At 45.2% G+C, this 20,367-nt stretch overlaps 1 protein-coding gene across 1 annotated transcript in view; it reads left to right on the top strand.

Annotated features, from left to right (window-relative positions):
• Nucleotides 1-366: 366 nt before the first annotated feature.
• The window catches only part of PAPSS2 (3'-phosphoadenosine 5'-phosphosulfate synthase 2), a 61,609-nt gene continuing 41,608 nt past the window's right edge, over nt 367-20,367 (top strand). Inside the window, exons 1-2 of the mRNA XM_056850497.1 lie at nt 367-422; nt 4,525-4,663. Coding sequence (XP_056706475.1) covers nt 367-422; nt 4,525-4,663 — 195 coding nt within the window. The remainder of the gene's footprint in view (nt 423-4,524; nt 4,664-20,367) is intronic.

Below are 20,367 nucleotides of genomic sequence, written 5' to 3'. Positions count from 1 at the left end.
CTGTACATAAAGTTTATTTTAGTGCAATGAACTGGATGACATACAATAGTTTCCTCCCCTGTGGTATTATTTACACATATAATAGCAAGGAGGCTCAAAATTTCATTACTAATTATACAAAAAAAATAAATAGCGCATTTCTTTGCAACAAAGGAAACTGATCACCTAAAAACACATCCTCAGACATTCTTTAGAGTCAACGGTCTAAGCTGTTTTTAGATTCTTCCGCCCTATATACTGTCACAGGTTCGCAGATTGCAGCTTATGAAACCAACTGTCTTCTCACTCTGCTATCCTTTAACTGGCAGTCTAAACTATTGGATATCACCAATCTGGAAGAGTGGGTTCCATTTTATCCATTATGCGATGTGTGAAATACATCTTTTGTCTGACTTTAACACTCTGCTCATCAGCTTCACCAGGTAAGTGAATGTTCTAGTATTCTGGGACAAAGTTCTATCCTCTATTTCCATTACCATGCATAATTTTTATAAACTTCTACCATGTTCCCTCCTCTACTCATTTTTCTTGAAACTACAGATCTCCAAACTCTAGTTTTTATTATTTTTTTGTGGGAAGGTTTAACCCTCTAATCTTTGTGGTTGTTCCTTTCTAGACATTTTTCCAGCTCTATGATATCCATTTTTAGATGGAATGGCCAGAACCATATGGAACACTTAAAGAGTATATAAATGTGAATTATTCTCTGAATATTGTTCTTCCCTTTCATTTTTGAGCTGGAAGAACAAGGTCAGCCTACAATTACAAAATGTAAGACAGAAATAAAGTCATGGTAATCACTCAAAAACAAAAATCAGTAGCTAGTCAGTCCATTCTTCCTGTTCGGACGTGCCTCTGGTTATAGAAGGTAATCGGTATGAGAAACTTTGCTTTACTTTTTAAAGAGGTAAGCAGGCTGATTTTGGCAAAAAGCTGTTGATTTGTTATGAGACCAACAATTTATTTAAAAATATTTGGGTGCTTGCCAGACCTGGTGACATTACTTTTTGTCAGCCATCTTGGAACCATCTCATCACCTCCCTAAAAACAGCAGTTCTGCCATGATATCTGTCCTGCTTAGCAAATTATGGTCTAGCCACTTGCCATAATTAGTTAGTTTGGCAGCAAGATGCTTATTATGTCCACAGTATAATTATGGATGCCCTGACCTGGATGGCCCAGGCTAGCCTGATCTCATCAGATCTCAGAAGCTAAGCGGGGTTGGTCCTGGCTAGCACTTGGATGGGAGACCACCAAGGAATACCAGGGTCTCTATTTAGAGGAAAGCAATGGCAAACCATCTCTGCAGGTCTCTTGCCTTGAAAACCCTACTGGGTTGCCATAAGTCAGCTGTGAATAGATGGCCCTTTAATTATAGATATCTAGTAATCACTTCAGTTAATATTTTCTTTTCTAGCAACATGTGACAGGAGGACAATAGTGATGTAACCATAATACAGGACAAACTATAATTGATCATACTGACAATAACAATAATAATTAGGTGCCATCAAGTCGCAACTCACTTATGGCAACTTCTAAAGGGGTTTTCAAGGCAAGAGATGTTCAGAGGTGGTTTTCTGTTGCCTACCTCTGTGCAGCAACCCTGGATTTCCCTGGTGGTCTCCGATCCAAGTACTAGCCAGGGTTGACCCTGCTTAGCTTCTGAGATCTGATGATTTCATGCTAGCCTGGGCTATCGATGTTGCTACCATAATGGCAAACCTGTCATTCATGCAAAATTTGTTATCCATTTTGTTTCTTAAAGGAAACTCACCCGGGAAAAATAGGAAAATTACTTTTAAAATTATGACCAGGTGGCAACCCTAGTTTCCACCTTCTGTTCCCACTAGGGAGTGTTTACCAGTCGCCACTGTAACAAGGTGCTGCTCTAGATAGGCCTTTGAACTAGAGCTGCCAGTTCTGGATTGAGAAATACCTGGAGGTTTTGGGGGCAGAGCCTGAGGAAGGTGGGGCTCGGAGAGGGACTTCAATGCCATAGAGTCCAATTACCAAAGCAGCCATTTTCTCCAGGTGAACTGATCTCTATTGGCTGGAGATCAGTTGCAACAGCAGGAGATCTCCAGCCACCACCTGGAGGTTACTAAAGGAATAGGCAGCAGGTGGGCTCCTGTTTATGCAGTGCTAAAAAACTCTATTACGAAATTGACCAATGTACAATGAGTAAAGGTTAAGGAGAATTTAATGGAAAATTAACAATGTTCAAAAATACAATCCACGTCAAAAATGCAATCCTGTGCAATGTTGACTAATAAACGCTAAGACTCCAGCAATTCAATAACAATTTCAAAAAGAAAAATCAACAGATATATACATGAAATCGAGTTTAGTCACAAAAGGGAAATAACAGTCAAAAATAATAATAGCATCAGATGCTAAAACAGATTTATTACTGATCAAATCTCAGTGGAACAGCAAACTGGCTACTGATCAATTCTCAGTGGCAATATACAAGTAATGCTAAATAAGGAAACCAATAAATCAATGTTAACAGAAAGTGTAATATGCGACTCAAAGTGGTCAAAGAGGACTGAAGTCTCCAAAATCCACCTGGAGGTGGGCACCCCTACTTTGCACTCATGTAGCAAACACATTTGTGACAACCAGCTCTTGTCCTGGTTGCTCCTTTCCCCTCTTCCTGGGGAGATCTGAGCTTCTCTCAGCTCCATCCCCCTTGCCCCATCAAGGGGTGCCTTTGTGGAGGAGTTGGTGCCTACTGGCCTAGGCTGACCCTATTGCCTTGAGACAAAAATGGGACATTGGGATGGCAAAAATGGTACAGGGTTTATATAATATTAGTGTAACCCGATTGGGCTGCTTGGCATCCAGAAGGGCCCAGGTTCAGTCCCTGGCATCTTCAGTTAAAGGGACCAGGCAAGCAGGTGATGTGAAAGACCTCTCTGCCTGAGACCCTGGAGAGCCGCTGCCAGTCAGAGTAGGCAATACTGACTTTGGTGGACCGAGGGTCTGATTCAGTATAAGGCAGCTTCATGTGTTCAATGAGAGTTTACCCAGCCATGCCTGCATGCAGCAGCAGAAATGGCAGAACTGAAGGACACAAAGGGGGTTACCGCACTTTGTATTCCCAGCGAGAGTTTGAAACATTGTAAAAAACATCGCTTTAAAAGGGTTTTTGGATGCCACGGCTAAAAAATGGTTGGAAGGCGCCTTCACAGCTAAAGGGGCCAAACAAAGTGCGAACAGTATCTTTTATAACGTTTTCAAACTCTTAAGACATCGGTGGGAATACAAAGTGCGGTAACCCCCACACTTTGGAAGCGTAGCGAGGTGCAAAAACGGGACAAAAACTGACATTTTAATCAAAAAGACCAGGAAAGATGATAAGAACGGGACCGTCCCGTTCAAAACGGTACGTCTGGTCAGCCTACTACCGACCAGACCCCAACGCTGGCAGTGTGAGCGAGGCCATTTATTTGTGGGAGGTTTTGCTTTGGATTGGCCGCTCTCTAGATGCCCATTTTCCCGATCCAGGTTCTCAGAACTCTGCAGGGGGCGGCGGCTTCTGTTTGAGTCCTGAGAATTTGGATGGGGAAAAGGCGCACCTAGGCCACTTATTCATGGAAGGTTTTGCACTGGATTTGCCACTCTTTAGATGCACTTCCCCCCCCCATCCATATTCTCAAAACTCTTTAGATGCACTTTCCCCCCATCCATATTCTCCAAACTCAACCATAAGCCGCCATGCAGAGTTTTGAGTATTCAGATGGGGGAAAAGGTGCATCTAGAGAGTGACAAACCCAATGCCAAACCTTCCATGAATAAATGCAGCTACTAGAGAGCAGCAAAGCCTCCAGGGCAGCGACCCCAATTGGCAACCTCGGGGAGGTCAACAGCCACTCCGCCCCTGAACCCGCCCGGTCACCAGCGGTCCCCCGCCCCGGCCTCGCCGTCTCCCTTCCCGGGCTGAGGGATGGCTCCGGAGGACAAAGGAGGCGAAAGGGTGCCGGGCCGGCCGGCGATTGCCCCACCGTGGCGCAATCGCAGAGGAGTCCTCGGAGCCCCGGCACCCTTTCGCCTCCTTTGTCCTCCGGAGCCATCCCTCAGCCCGGCTCTCTCTGCAGGAAGTTAAGGCCCGGGTTGCAAGAGGGGAAACGAAGCCTTCGCCTCGGGGAGAGGCTGAACCTCACCTTAGACTTAAGAAAAGTCTAAAAAAGAAAAGCCTAAAAAGAAAATAATGGCGTTCCCCCCCCCCCCCCAGCCAGCGCCGCCCGGGGCCAAGGCGCGCCGTCCAGCCAACCCGCCTTGACCTCCACGCTTCTGGCCTCTGACTGGCCCCGCGTCTGGCCTCCCCCTGACCCCGACCCCTCAGGCGCGCGCCCCCGGGGGAGGAGACCCCGCCCCAATGCTCCCTCCCTCGGCCGCCCCGCGCGCCCCTCGGCTCCCAGCCCGCCCCGTCGGCGCGGGGAGGAGCCGGGGGAGGGCTTGGGGGGAAGGCGGGCCGGGGAAGTGCGACGTGTCTCCTCGGCCCCCCCCCCTTTATAGCTCCCCTCTCCGCGGCTCAGCCCAGCTGCAGCGAGCCGCCCAGCCTGGCCTCCGACGCCCGCCTGCAGCCCAGGGAGCCGTCGCCACCCGGGGCGTGCGCCCAGCAGCCGGCATGTCCGACAACAAGAAGCAGAGGATGGTGAGGGGCCGGGGGGGGGGGGTCGCTGCCCCTTTTGCGCTCTCTCTCTCTCTCTCTCTCTCTCTCTCTCATCCCCCCCCCGGCTCTCTCCTGATTGGCTGCCGCTGCGCACCCCCGTCCCCAGCTGGGGCAGGGGCGGCTGGAGGATGCGGTCCTGCTCGGGGCGTCGGTCCTAGTGGGCTCAGGGAGGCTTGGCTTGCCGGCGGGGGCGCGTTGGGTTGGGCGGGAAATCTTCCAGCCAGGGGTGGAGAGGGAAACGATCTGGGTGGCTTGGGGGAGCTGGAGCGGCGGTGGGATCGCCGGGGCCAGGCTGGGATCCTATGCGCGTTGGACGGGGGGGGGGGGAGGGGATACAGGCGCTCTCAGCAGGGCCTGTGCTACCATTAGGCGAACTAGGTGGTCGCCTAGGGTGCAGACATCAGAGGGGCGCAAAACTGGCCGGAGGGGCACAGTTTTAAACAGATTAGTTTCTTGAAAAAATGCAACTGGCTATCTATCTATCTATCTATCTATCTATCTATCTATCTATCTATCTATCTATCTATCTATCTATCTATCATCTAAATATATAGATATATATATTATTTTAAGTACTAAAGTAGTTCTATGGAATATAATTAATTATAACGTCTTACAAAAAAGTTTTGTCGGAATGCATCATGCATTTATTTTTTCTACAAGTCCTCTGTTTTTGAAAATTGGTTAGCAATCGGGGGCACAAGTGGTTAGCCTTGCCTAGGGCGCAAAAAAGACTGGCACCGGCACTGACTCTCAGTAGATTATGACTGCTGCCGGGAACAGCATCATTACGCAAGTCAAGGAAACCTGGTTGGGCCAGATTTTCCCACACATGTGTACGTGTACACACATCTAAAAGCTGCGTGTTCTATATCTGCTGCTGGAAACAATGGTATGGCTGTCGTAGCATGTGGACTCGCATACTCGGCATCACACACACAGATACATAGGATAATGATACGAGCTTGCTTGACTGACTGAATCATGCCTCGGAAATAGGGGAGGCTGCCAAAAGCCCTTAGGGTGTGTGCTTCAAACGGAGGGGGCACCAAGCAGTCAAGGGCTTTAAAGGTTAAAACCAGCACCTTGAACTTGATCCGGAATTCAATCTGGGGCCAGTGCAGCTGGAGGAGCGCAGGTTGTATATCTGCTGTCCCAAGATGTTCCTGTTAGGATCCGCACAGCTGCATTCTGGACCAGTTGCAGTTTCCAAAGCAATCTCAAGGGCAGCCCTACGTAGAGTGAATTACAGTAGTCTAGCCTAGAGGTGACTGTCGCGTGGCACACTGTGGCTAGGTCGGTTCGAGACAGGTAGGGGGCCAGCTGCCGGGCCTGGCGCAGATGGAGGAACTCTGCCCTGGCAGTCTGCATGACTTGGGCCTCCATAAACAAGGAGGCATCCAAAGTCACCCCCAAACCCTTGACAGAGGTGGCTGGTTTCAGTTGCACACCGTCAAGAGTGGGAAGTTGGAATCTCCCATTGCTGACTCCCCGGCCCAGCCACAGGACCTCCGTCTTCAGTGGGTTCAATTTCAGGTGATTCTTGTCTTAACCATTTCTCCACCGCTTCCAGACATCTGGCCAGATTTTCCAGGGTGGTGTCTGGCTGGCTGTCCATCAGCAGATATGGCTGGGTATCATCAGCGTACTGGTGACACCCAAGCCTGAAACTCGGGACCGACTGGGTAAGACGGCACATATAGATGTTGAAAAGCATTGGGGAGAGGATTGCCACTTGTGGGACACCACACACCAATAGGTGGCGTGCGAAGAGCCTCTACTCAATCGCCAACCTCTGTCCCTGGGGAAATGAAGACAGCCATTGGAGGGTTGTCCCACATACCCCAATGCCAGTGAGGCAGTTGGTCAACAGCTCATGGTCGACCATGTCGAACTCTGCTGTGAGATCGAGTAACACAAGCAGCGCCGACCCACCCCAATCCAGTTGTCTCTGGAGATTGTCCGTAAAGGCGACCAGCATGGTCTCCATCCCATGGCCAGGCCGGATTGAAATGGATCCAGTACTGACATTTCCCCCAGGAATTCCTGCAGCTTCTCCACCCCCACTCTCTCAGCTACCTTACTTATGAATGATAGATTCAAAACGGAGTGATAGTTGGCTGGATCAAGTGGATCCAGAGATTTTTTTTTAAAAAGCGGCTTCACTACTGCCTCCTTCAGCATTCCAGGGAAGACCCCTGAAGCCAGGGGCAGGTTTATAATGTCCTCCAAGGAAGCTTGTATCCTCCCTACACTGGCCTTAACCAACCAGGAGGGGCATGGGTCAAGGAGACAAGTGGTGGGCTTCGCAGCTAACAGGATCCTGTCCACATTGGACTGGGAGAGGCGCCTGAAATGGTCTAATACTGGACCCAAAGATGGCCAAGGGTCCTCTAGTTCACTTATTGGATCACAAGTAGGCGGGAGATTGCTGCGGAGGGACGAGACTTTGCAAAAAAGCTCGCAAATGCCTCACAGCTAATGTCCAATTCACTACTATTTTGGGAGTCCCCTGAGAGGGCTGTGACTGAATTACCCTAAATAATTGAGCTGGGCGAGAGCTCGCGGATGCAATGGAGGTTGCAAAGTATTCCTTCATAGTGGCCTTCACTGCCACCTCACATGATTTCATAATGCTAACAGTTGTTAGGGACAAACCAAAGAGGTACTCTTTCGTCTTCTCTTTCTCGTAAGCTGTCCAGTCTGCTGGTGCTGATGAAGATATAACTTCCCCAAATCCGTAGACTGGGCAAAGAAGAGGTGGAGTCTAATCAAACACCAAATCTGAATAATTTCCTTTGTCATTAATCCTCCCCCCCAATATTCTCGTTTGCCTCCTAGATCGCCCCATATTCATTCCCTCCTAAGCCCCTTTCCAAAGAGCTTTCCCCTAATGAAAAAAGCATCCTCCTCTGGCGGTGGAAAGTGCTTTCAAGTCACAGGTGACTTATGGCAACCCCATGGGGTTTTCAGAACTGCCTCTGCATAGTGACCTTGGACTTTCTTGGTGGACTCCCATCCAAATACTGACCAGGGCCAACTCTGCTTAGCTTCAAAGATGGGATGAGATGGGGCTAGGCTGGGCCATCTAAGTCAGATCCCCCCATTAATTCCCCCTTCTGCTTCCCCTCTCAAAAGAAAACAAAAGTCTAATTTTATCTCATTCTCAACCTGTTAAGTTTCACCTGTTAACTTTTAACCAGCAGCAACCCAATCCTGTGTATTAACTTCTGTTCTCCTGCCCACTGATGGCTGGAGAATAAAAGCACTGAAATGTAATAAACAAATAGTCAGCTGCTTAACCAGCCATCAGTGCTGTAACAGACCGGCTTGCTGACCCGCTCATCTTTATTCCACAATTGTGTTGCCCACCAATGCAGCTGCCAGTGCGGATGGGCGTTCCGATATCACCTGCAGGGCAGGCAGAGAGTAAATCCTGTGCATCCTCTTTTTTGTCTGCCTGCACTTGTGTTTTTGCTCCGTTTCAAGGGTTGCTCTTAAGATGGTGGTTTGGTGTGCTGTGCGCATTGTGAAAGCAGTCCACAACGATCGTGTTTGCAAATTTGGATATTCTGTCCAGGTCATCTATTCAGTTATTCAGATGCCTCAGAACATTGTTTAAAGTAATTGCTAATAGTTAGATGCCTTTCAGTATCTTAAAAGTCTAGTTCTCCAATGATGGAGGATAAAATGGGGAAGGGGGGAATGATTCTGTAAGCTACTTTGAGTCCCCGTTGGCGGCAGGGTGGGTGGGTTAGAAATACAATACAATAAATACAGTTCAACTGTGTATCTACAGAAGTGCCCTCATTTAGCACCAAAAGAGTTCAATGAGTTTCTTGCCAGGCTAATGACTGTCATCCAGATTATATAGTTGTGTACAGAGCAGGAAGAACCAAAGTACAACAAGTCAGAAGTGCAGCAGGAGAAGAAAAGATATCAGTAAGAGATACCTACAGGGCTCAAGCAAGAAAACCTTAATCATCACTACACGCAGAGAGGCAGACTCACACAGAACAAAGCAGAAAAGTCAGTGTTGCGAAAGACTTACAAATAATTACAAACTGGTTCTCTGTGTGCAGTAGGAGCTTTGCCAGATATCTGGGATGTGGCTCTGGTGCTTTGGATTGGAGCTGTTGGATTCATTCATGAAAAGACAGAGGTATCTGTCACGAGGCTGTGCTGACGTTCTGCCCTGTACCCAGGCAATCCTGCTGCGTTTTTGGGCTACGTCGGAGAGAGTTCATTGGCTTGTAGCATCGACTCTTTGTCACCACTGCAGTGTATTGCTCAGGAAGCAGCTAAGAGCAACAAACTGACAGGGGAGCAAAAGGTTGCAGGACCCTCCCTCCTCCATCTCCCTATCTAGACCACCCCCCCTTTTTTCAGAGTGTGTTGGCCACAGCCAAGGAAATTCTTTAATCGTAATTGCTTCCTTCTTAAGGTTCTGCTTCATTGTTTTGACAAATTGGCACTTGGAAGTTTGTGTTGCCTAGGCTGTTTGAGGGCTCTTTATGACTGGGAGCACATGTTTTTAGGATGCAATAATAATAAGAAGAGCTGGTTTTTATACCCTGATTTTCTCTAAGGAGCCTAAAACTGGCTTACCAATTGCCTTACCTTCCTCTCCCCACAACAGACACCTTGTGAGGTAGGTGGGGCTGAGAGAGTTTTGAGAGAAGTGTGACTAGACCAAGGTCACCCAGCAGGCTTTGTGTGGAGGAATGGGGAATCAAACCTGGTTCACCAGATTAGCCTCCACCACTAATGTGGAAGAGTGGGGAATCAAACCCGGTTCTCCACCACTCTTAACCTCTACACCATGCTGGCAGAGCTCCAAAAATTGAAGAGGTCCTTCTCACAAGCAGTTGAATTTGATGAGGTTTAAGCAACCCAGCTCTATGCAGGATTATCGCCAAAATAAATATGATAGTAATCTTTATTAGATTAACGCTGTTAGGGGAAGCAGGCCAGGGGGAAAAAAGGTTTGAAACTATTTGGAGCCAGTGCCATGGTTGAGGAGCAAGCTCTGAAGCAGAACTGGAGGGAGGGGAATCCTGCACACCCCTAGGAACCAAAGTATTTTGATATGCCTGGAATAGTTGCAGATCTCCATTACTTTGTGTGCACTTCCAGACAACAGATCTGCTACAAGAGAAGAGATCTGGGAAGCCTGTAGTTCAGTTGCCAGCATGGTTTGAGGCCTGTAAACATTACTTGTGTTTTTCTCTGTAAAAAAATGCCATTCTTTTCTGTGGGAGGGGGGAAAAACTTAGGTACAGAGAACAACAGAGCATTTAAGTCCCGTCGCAACAAGCCCTGTGACTTTGGCTTAAACTTGAATTATAAATGCCATGGATAAAGTACTTAACTTTTGGATGTGTATGTAAAGCGTATCACTTGCCAGCATTAACCACAGCTAGTCAGACTTACTGTGATTCAAAGCAGTTCGTGTTGGATGGTATCAGAGGGATCATCTCAAGGTATGAACAGAGTAGTAAGGACCCTGTCAGCAAATACCCTGGTCTTTATTATGTCTAGAGAGCCAGTGTGGTGTAGTGGTTAAGGTGTCGGGCTACGATCTTGGAAACCCAAGTTCGCATCTCCACTCTGCCATAGAAACTTGCTGGGCGACCGTGGGCCAGTCACACATGCTCAGCATCAACCCTTGCAAGTATTTGGGTGGGAGAGCTTTAAGGAATAACAGGTGTGTGATGTGGAGGCATGCAGTGACAAACCACCTCTGAATGTCTCTTGCCTTGAAAACCCCAGTAGGGGTCTACATAAGACAAATGTGACTTGATGGCAAAAAGAAAAGGGGGGAAGGAAGTAGTTTGATGCTAACTACTGTCTACAGAGTGAAGTCTGTAGAATGGGACTTTCTGGTCTCCCTATTCTTACTGCAGCCCAGATAGCCCCTGCAAATTCTGCTTGGGGGGAATCAAGGGACATGTGTGAAATAGCTGCTGTAGTGAGATGAGGGGTAGGGAGGTAAGAGGTGCCTTGACAGTTATGGTGATGGAAAGTGGTCCAGGTGTCTCTGTGGCTAGGAAGAAGGGGAGGAGGTGCTCTTTGCGGGAGACAGAGCATCCTTGTCCAAATGGGCGGAACAACACACTGGTCCTTTGATGTGTTAACACCTCTTGGTTGGAGGGTCCAGGTTTGGCGGGCTAAAGCCACAAGGTTTAGCACCCAGATTGGCTGAGACCCCAGGATGTAACACGGATTCTAAGCGCCTTCCTTAGCAACTGTCTTTTTGTTTATTTTCCATAGTGCACATAGATTCTGTTCTTTGCAATACCCTGAGTTTGTGCCTCGTTTAACTTGAGAGAGTCTGCACAAGTCCTTACCCATCTGCCTGGATACTTGGTATGCTACTGAGCGACACCCCTGTGAAGTAGACTTCGGGCAACACATGTGAGATGGGCTAAATTTTACCTGACGTGATGGCGACAGTAAAGGGGGTCAAACCAGTGGCTAGCCTAGCCCCACAACGTGACTGAGACCACAACAGCTGCTTAGGATCCAACCCAAAGAAAGAAGCAGTGGCTACTTGCTTTGTCATGCGTATCTGTTTTTTCATTGGCTTGGATCATCCCTAGAATTACCATGGGTAGTTTTGGGGAAGGGGTATTATTGCCGATTCTGTGGATGCAAAAAATGCCCCCTGAAATGCTGCCCCTGAGGGACCCCTTAGAATGGCTTGGAGGAGGAGTATTTGCGCATGTAGAAATTCTTGGTGGAATCCAAGCCATTATGTGTCACTAACATATTTCAGAGAAAGAAAGAGAATATTTAAACTTTTCAAAAAGTAAAACATACAATGTATTTATAGTCTCCTATAGAATATTCTTGTCAGAAGAACTTTGACAATGTATTTGTTTGAAAACAAGGGTCCATTGTATCCAAACTTAACTCAGTGCCATCCTAAGCAGAGTTAAACCTGTTGATTTCAGAGGACGTAGAAGAATGTAACTTTTCTTGGGTTGGCACTACTCGTTCTTTACATTTAAGACTCATTGATTTAAATTAATTTAAGCATTTGTTTATACCCCCCCTGTTGAAATTAATGGACTCTTCTCAATGGCCTTGATGAAGACTGTTGTCTTCCTCTAATGTTGTCACCTGGCAATAGTCACTGATAGACTGATTTTGTTTAGTTCCCCTTTAAAGCCATCATATGTCTTGCGGCAATGCATAGGGTAAGTCGGTTATGCACTGTGTCAAAAATTACAAACCCCCCCCCACTCTTCTGAATTTGTGGGTGTGTAACGTGCCGTCAAGTCGCAGCCGACTTATGGCGACCCCTTTTGGGGTTTTCATGGCAAGAGACTAACAGAGGTGGTTTGCTGACATGCCCATTTCTCCTTAGCTGCTGGGTAGAACTAGGGTGCACAGAGTTTTTGCCTCAGGCCCAAACGGCCCATTACATGGGAGGTCAGTGAGCAGATCTCCTGGTGTACATGTTGATGCTAGAAGGCAACCACGGGAGTAGAATGGGCACTTTGGCTAAAGGCTGTGGCATGGGAGGGAGATTTTTTTTTACCCCTTTTCCTATCATGCCATTTCCCCAATAGAAATCAACGCCTGGCCTAAACTGCTGTTAGCAGGGGGGAAAGAAAGTACACTATGGGTGCCTATCTTTTGTTTTCTGTACAAGGGTTAATAGCAGCTTTGTGAAAGGGGGTAATTTCAGTCCGGTAAACGGGGTGGGGAGGGGAAAGGTTAAACCCTTCCTCTCCTTGCTGCAGCCTAGTCCAAATTTCTGATGCATGCTGATATTTAACAATTACAAAAATACCAGGAGATTACACCTCCCGCATAATGTGTAGTTCGAAGTTAGCATCAATGGTGACAAATTTGTCTTCTGCATCTCTTTTAAAGAGTCATACCTTGTAATTTAGGAAGATGCAGCAGAACCCTTTCTTGCAACATCCTGTATCATCAAAGGTCATTTATGCATGGGAGTTTTACCTGAGGTTCGTTGCTCACTGGACCCACACTTTACTGTTGGAAATCTATGCGCCAGCAGTCTACAAGACCAAATAAAATGTACCAGCATTCTCCAAGCCCACTTTAAATGTTACTTAGTAATTGGCTTACTTGTAGTGCTTACTGTGAGAGAACCCCCCCACAAAACCCAATTGACACATCAAAAAGGATTTTAAGAACAACAACATAAAAAATGGAGCAATCTGAAAGAGGGAGGGGAGAAATCCAAGCCTCAGTTTTAAAAAGATTTTCTTCTGCTCAGAAAGAGCTCTGAGGAAGCAGGAAGTATTTCAGCCCCTCCTCTGGACATGCTGCTTTGTAATTGGCTGTTAGTGAAACCAAGCTTGCATGCCCCGCACTTTGCCTTCTGCATGGGGATTTCACCCAGGCTTTGCTCAGGGAAGATGGAAGAGTCGGGTTAACAGAGGAATGGGAAGACCCGGACATTGCGAAGGCTGGCAGCGAGGTCATCTCTAATGGACAGAAAACTCATGCATAACTCCAAGGAACAACCAAGACAGACCAGGGGTGAATGTGAGTGAAAGTACCCATGTATAAACGACCAAAGAAGACAACAAAAGCCCTTTAGATCACATTGCCTCTTGAGTCTTCTTTATGTCAATAGATGGCTGCTGCTTCTCTTTTCTTCCACTCATTAATTCCATTAAAATTGGGCAACCAACCTCCTGTGTGCTGAGGTTCTTGGAGAAAGGGTGGGAAGCCCATTTGATGCCAGACAAGTAAAATAAATTAAACCTTAAGAGAAACAAATCCAAGGCTACAGACCTCTACACATTTCCATGGGAGTAAGCCCTGTAGAACATAATGGCTTCTGAGTGAACATACATAGGATTGGGCTGTAAACCATGAAACCATAATAAATCACAAGGGAAAACACAGATTTTGCTTTTTACTAAAGAGATTTCTCATAGAGAAAAGTGTATGGGAAAAGAAACAAAAACCTTTTACATTATTTGGACATCATGGATCAAGTTTGCCTGGCACATACTTTGTTAAATTTTAGGAACCAGGTTAAAAGAAAAATCCTTAAATTTTTGTCCCAAGTCAAATTCAAATTCAACACCTTTATTGGCATAAAGTCCCAAGTCATTTTTTGCTGGTTCCTCCCCTCTCCCTATTCCCTGATCTCTGCTGTTTTATCTATCTCTGACTTCCTTGTTAGTTTTAAAGCAATTGTTTTATTTTTAATTTCTTGCTCCTCCCTGAAGAATAATATATTGTTTTTTTATCACTTGCTGCTGTTTAAAACTGGTTACATTTTAAGAACATTTTGTTTTCTAGTGTTTAATTCATATATAGAAAATGCTGTGAGCACTGCTACATGTTTTATATGAAAAAGAAGAGCTAAAATGTGCAGGCAGGCAGCCAGACAAAGGGGGGGAGAGAGAGAGAGAGAGAGAGAGAGAGAGAGAGAAGAGAGAAGAAAGAAAGAAAGAAAGAAAGAAAGAAAGAAAGAAAGAAAGAAAGAAAGAAAGAAAGAAGAGCTTTCCTGTCTTGTGTATCATAGATCTCTGGGGACCTAATTGTGAAGGTGTTGCGATCCTTCTGTTATTTGGAAATGTGTATATTTTGTTCCTCTGAGACAAGCCATGGGAGAAAAAACAAACTGTGTTAAGTAGAAAGCACTGACGAACCAAAGCCTGTCTGAAAATACCCACTTTTGGCATCTTAAAGAATAACAAATATATTATGATATAATTTTTGTGACCCAGAGCCTATGTTGTTAGCTGCATGCATTTGACAAAGCCCATGTCTCTAATGAAGTCGGTCTTGGCTTCTGAAACGTATGTTATAATATATGTGTAAGTCTTTACTATGCCTCAAGACTCTTGCTAGGCTAACACAGACTAACATAGCCAGGGGAATTTCCCCCTAAAAGAAGCTGCACTTAAAGTCAATAAGAGGGCATTATATTTTGGTCTAAATATCAATGGAAAGTTAAAGACTAGGCAGTATATTCATCTTTTCAGGAAACTTCCCCAAATATATGTAATAGTTATAATGTACATATTCATATACAAATAATGCATCAATATTGGATAAGCGTCTCTAACTAATAGATGAAAAACTGTTTCTGGCTCTTGATGTCTGATATTTGTATCTAGGCAGCATAGCCAGACTATCTTATTTTATTCTTGATTTATTAACCTGTTATAATTACCACCCTTAGATTTTTGTTCTCACATTCATGGATTAAAATAATCATTTATTAGTTCATACAGCATGGATTACCTCTTAACTGATTCTAGATAAGGGATCATAACTCAGCAGCACTATGATCATTTTTCATGTATGTTTAATCAGTGGCATCTCCAGTAAAAGCATCTTGAACTGAGAGATGGAAAAGCTGTTCCATGACTCAAAAAGTTTGGGAACCGCTGCTCTAGATTGTAAGAATTCAACCAGATGTTATTAAAGCTCCAGGGTAAGAACATAAAAACATAAGAAAGGCCCTGCTGGATCAGACCAAGGCCCATTAAGTCCAGCAGTCTGTTCACACAGTGGCCAACCAGGTGCCTCTAGGAAGCCACAAACAAGACGAGTGCAGCATCACCATCCTGCCTGTGTTCCACCGCACCCAAAATAATAGGCATGCTCCTCTGATACTAGAGAGAATAGGGTGTTTCTTCATTGAGTAGCAGGCATATTGGGACCTGATTTGTATAATGGGGGGGGTCAAGACTCCCTCCCCACTATTTTCCTGACCTGAAGCAGTCTAATAGAGTTACTGTATGTCCCAATGGGGAGAGAGATAGGTACTTAAAATACAAGTTTTCTTTTGCCTGGCTGATAATCAATACATAATCAAAGCAATATATTTTACCAGACCGAAAAAAACACATAATGAATATATGCTTTGATAACAATAAAGTCTGTAGGTTATGCATAATATATGCATATGCAACAATGTATTGATTCTGCTTTTATTGTTTTTGTAAAAAGAAACTGCTTTGTTTTGTCATTCCTCCATACAGATAATTTGTTGCTGATCTGTTTTCTAGCGTTTGCTCATTAGGGAAGTTCTGAGGATGGAAATAAATAATTAGAGAAGGATCCCCATAGGAATTGTTGCAGTCTGGAGGCTATAAAGTCTGGTTAGTTCACGCTGTGTGAACGTAGACTGTTCCTTGTTTCACACTCATTTAAACAATCCAGCAAACATCTATTCATATAAAACCTTGTCCGTTTCCACACTAATTGTTTGCAACATTTAATGAAACGTTTTATCTTTTCGTGTCCGCACTATTTCCCCTCCATTTGGTATCAGGTACGCTTTCCAATAGTTTAATCTCCGTGTTTTCTGCAACCACTAATACGACGATGTTTCCTTTTTCTCCATTTCCACAACAACTTCCCCTGAGGTGTGGACATGTTTGAGACACCATTAATTTCTCTGCCCCTCTGTTGTCCACACCCACTTCGTTGCCCATTTCCCTCCTATTCTCCCTTCCTCCTCTCTCCCCTTTCCTCCTGGCAACCATTTCCCTGCTTTTATTTTTAAAAAATGCAACGTCTTTTGACTAACACAGGAACGTTGGAGTGTTGAACTAACCCCCATGCTGATTTGGTTGCTTACTCCATTTGATTTTTGAAATCCTAAATAACTTTTTTTAAAAAAACAACATGGCTCCCTCCGTTGTTTTTTTCTTGCTTCCTCCCTTGTTCACTGTCACCAGGCTGGGGGTAAGGAGTTGGCTGATTCGACATGGGGGGAACTGGATGAGCGAAGGGAAAACTGGGGAGGAGAGGAAGAGACGGAGGCAGGGGAGGCTCCTCAAGGAGGTCTTTGTTGTCCCCTCCTTCCTTCAGTCTGGGAGTGAAGAGGTAAAGTGTGCGCGGGAGGCTAGAGGAGGGAGATCCTTCCCTGTCTGTCAGGCTCTTGGGCATAGGAGCACATCTGAAGGGCAGCACACATGTGAGGCAGGGAGGAAGCAAGGCAGGGAGGGGGCCAGTGAGAGTAAGAGACAGAGAGCAGTTGGAGGAGGCTGTGGGGTCCTTTTAATTGGCAACATGAACACCTACCACTGTGTCCCCTTCTGCGAGCTGGTGGCCTGCCATGGGATTCCTTCTACAACGCTGCACCATCATTAGAGCACATGCACAAAAACAAAAAAGGAGGGGGAGAGGGGGGAGCATCTTCAGTGTCATGAATGATGCCACATTCCCCCCCGAGGGAAAAAGAACATATCGTTCTTTTCTAGGAAAGTGCGGACAGGGTAAAAACAGATAGAACTAATGCAATGGGGGAAAAGGTAAAATGTGGCAGAAATTCTGAATTTGCAGCCAAACCTCGCAGATCGACCATGAGAATAATATGTTGTAAGAGAATGGTGTGGAAACGGCTCTTGTGTTAGCAACATATATTGAACTGAAAAACTGTCATCAAAGGTGAGGTCAATATATCGATCAGGTTCTGTATCATAACCACTTCGAAATATTTCTCCTGACTGAGAAAAGCTATTTTAGAGTCCAGAGATCTGCCCTTATTAACTTTCACGACTATTCTAGGCATTGTTTGCAGTCTGAATTTTAATATAAACAAAATTATTAAATCTGGAGGGCATTTACCCTATATATTTGATTATCCTCATACAGACAGCACGAGAAAGATACTGAAAAATTCAAAATTGTACCAATAGTTGTATCTCCGTGCAAAAACTGTTCTGTGTGGACCTCTCTGTCTACAGCCACTACATGCAAGGGGGCAGAGCTCAGCTCCACCTTTCTTCTCTTCCTTTGGCCTTTTAAAGGTTTTTTTCTTGTGTGTGGAGCGCAATCTCTGTTGCATTTGTGGCTTTGCATATAGGCGACAAGAAAAAGGTGTGGGGCAGAAGTATCAAGCAGATACTGCCGATCTGTTCTTTAAAACCAACATGTAAATAAATAAATATTCTTTGTTATTTGCATACAACTGCTGCCTCAGTGATCTCCATGTTCTACTTGCTCGCCACAAAGCTAACCTCACGGCAGTGAACCCAAAGCTTTTATCCTTACAACCCTAAGAACTGAGGGGAAGTTTTATGGTTTAAAACAAACCTGGTTCCCCAAAATCATAAGAGGCTGTGTGGTTCCCCTTAGTTGGTAGAAATGATACGGCCCAGGTCAGCTTTCTCCAGGAACAGCCACCTTTGGCAAAGCATCCCAAGCTAAAAAAGGCACCCCTAGCTGGTTCAGTCATTTATTTAACTAAGGATAATGAGGGCTCCAAACTCCACATCTGATATTTCAGATGGAGTACTAATGCCATCCTATTCCTGCATCAGCTCTGACCTTGGTCCGCTGCATCTCTGTCTTTTCTGGATTAGGGTTAAAAATTTTTTTTGTCCTAATCCAATTTTTGGAGGGAAGGCAGCATGGTATAGCCCAATCTTGTCAGATCTCAGACACTAGATAGGATTGGAAACCACCAAGGAAGACTCTGCAGAGGAAGGCAATGGCAATTCACGTCTACTTCTCTGTTGCCTTGGGAGCCCCTTGCTGGGGTCACCATAAATTGGTTCACATGAAGCTGCCTTGTACTGAATCAGACCCTTGGTCCATCAAAGTCAGTATTGTCTACTCAAACGGGCAGTGGCTCTCCAGGGTCTCAGGCAGGGGTCTTTCACACCACCTACGGTACTTGCCTAGTCCCTTTAACTGGAGATGCCAGGGATTGAACCTGGGATCTTCTACATGTCCAGCAGATGCTCTGCCACAGAGCTATGGCTTTTCCCCTACTGAATCAGACCCTTGCTCTATCAAAGTCAGTATTGTCTACTCAGACTGGCAGCGGCTCTCCAAGGGTCTCAGGCAGGGGTCTTTCACATCACCTACTTGCCTAGCCCCTTTAACTGGAGATGCTGGGGATTGATCCTGGGACCTTCTGCATGCCAAGCAGATGTTCTACAAACTGAGCCACAGCTCAGTTTGTAGTGACTTGATGCACATACATACGTAATCCAGTCTTTCACTGCATCCAGAGACTGGCCCATCACCTCCCTGGAATTAATCAGAAAGGGGGGGACTTGAGTCTTATCAGCATATTGATGGCATCGTACTCCAAATCTCTGGATTACTTTCCCCAGCAGTTTTATGTGGTGTTTCTGATACTCCATAAAGGGCAGGACAGAAATGCCCAGCACCCCTTTCTGTAACCTATCCTTTAAGAAAGCCCTGTGTTGTTTCACCACGGCTCTCAGCACTGCTTATTGGCATCTCTTCTACATTTTTGAGCTTGGCTAACCATTGTAGATATTGCTAAATAGTGATTCTTTGAAACGTTTTTGAAAGATTACAAGAGTGACAATTTAGCAGGGTAGTCATCTTCTTTTCCATCTCTCTGGCAGCCACTGATTGGCAGATTGTGTTGCAACGCACAAAAGCAGAACTACACGTGGTAGAGTGGCGTGTAGGACTGCTCCAGAAAACACCACTTCCATTTCAAGTTCTTTCCACCCCCCGTACTGTGTGTAGTAATACTTAACCCACATCATGAAATTTTTGTGCCTTGCCAACAGCAGCTGATGAGCAATCTATTGAATGAATATAATGCACCCAAGATGTTAAAACATGAAGAGACTCCAGATAATGCACTTGCTTTGAAACTTCCTCGGATTTGTATAAAGAGCTTCATTGTAAAACAAAGAGTTGTTGTGGGAAACAGCTGAATACCCCTTCAGATCTGCAATCTGATGAGTGAATGTGCAGTAGGGGAAAACGGATTTATTTCATGTAATTATTTGCACGATTTTTACCCTGTCTTTCTGCCCCATAGGGCCACCGAGGCAGCTAACAAATTAAAACACACACAGAAAAATGTTATCTTAAAAGCCATTAAAACCAACACATACATACATTGTTAAAACCAGTTAAAACCAAAGCTTAAAAGAAGTACAAAAGATCAAAACAACAGCGAAAAACGTTGGAGAGGAAGGAGGGATCACTGTGGGAATGCCAAGTGAAACAAAAAAAGCAAATTGAATCCCATAATAAGGTTACCAAGGTTGATCTGAATCTTCTCACTAGACTAGTAGGTTGGCATCAAACTGAGAGTCTCGGTAGGCGCATCATGTTTAATATCTTGTGTACTTGGTATTCATTTGATATATTGTGTATTGTCCTGTCCATTCTTGGCAATAAATGTACACTTTTTCTCTTTACTTTTTATTATGTTGTACTGCTTCCCCTTTTCTTTGCTTATATTGAATTAGATTAATGGTAAATACTGGTCAGTATTGTCTTTTCTGACTGGCAGCGGCCCTCCAGGGTCTCAGGCTAGGGTTGCCAGGTCCCTCTTCACCACTGGTGGGAGGTTTTTGGGGTGGAGCCTGAGGAGGGCGGGGTTTAGGGAGGGACTTCAATGCCATAGAGTCCAATTGCCACAGATGACATTTTCTCCAGGTGAATTGATCTCTTATCGACTGGAGATTAGTTGTAATAGCAGGAGACCTCCAGGTACTACCTGGAGGTTGGAGCAACCCAAGACAGCACTATAAACAAATTTCTTATGCAAAAAGTGAATTTTATAGTGAAAAAGTGCAAAATATATACAATTATATAAAAAGAAAGATACAACAAGATACAAATGTACAATAAGCAATCCAAAAAAGGCTATAGCAAGGATTTCACAGATCCTAATTAAACAGGTAAGTCACAATATACGACCCACTTAGGTGTCTTTTGATAAGAAGTCT

Source organism: Euleptes europaea, chromosome 5 (assembly GCF_029931775.1).
Source record: "Euleptes europaea isolate rEulEur1 chromosome 5, rEulEur1.hap1, whole genome shotgun sequence".
NCBI lineage: Eukaryota > Metazoa > Chordata > Lepidosauria > Squamata > Sphaerodactylidae > Euleptes > Euleptes europaea.
This window is presented reverse-complemented; position numbering and strand designations above follow the sequence as displayed.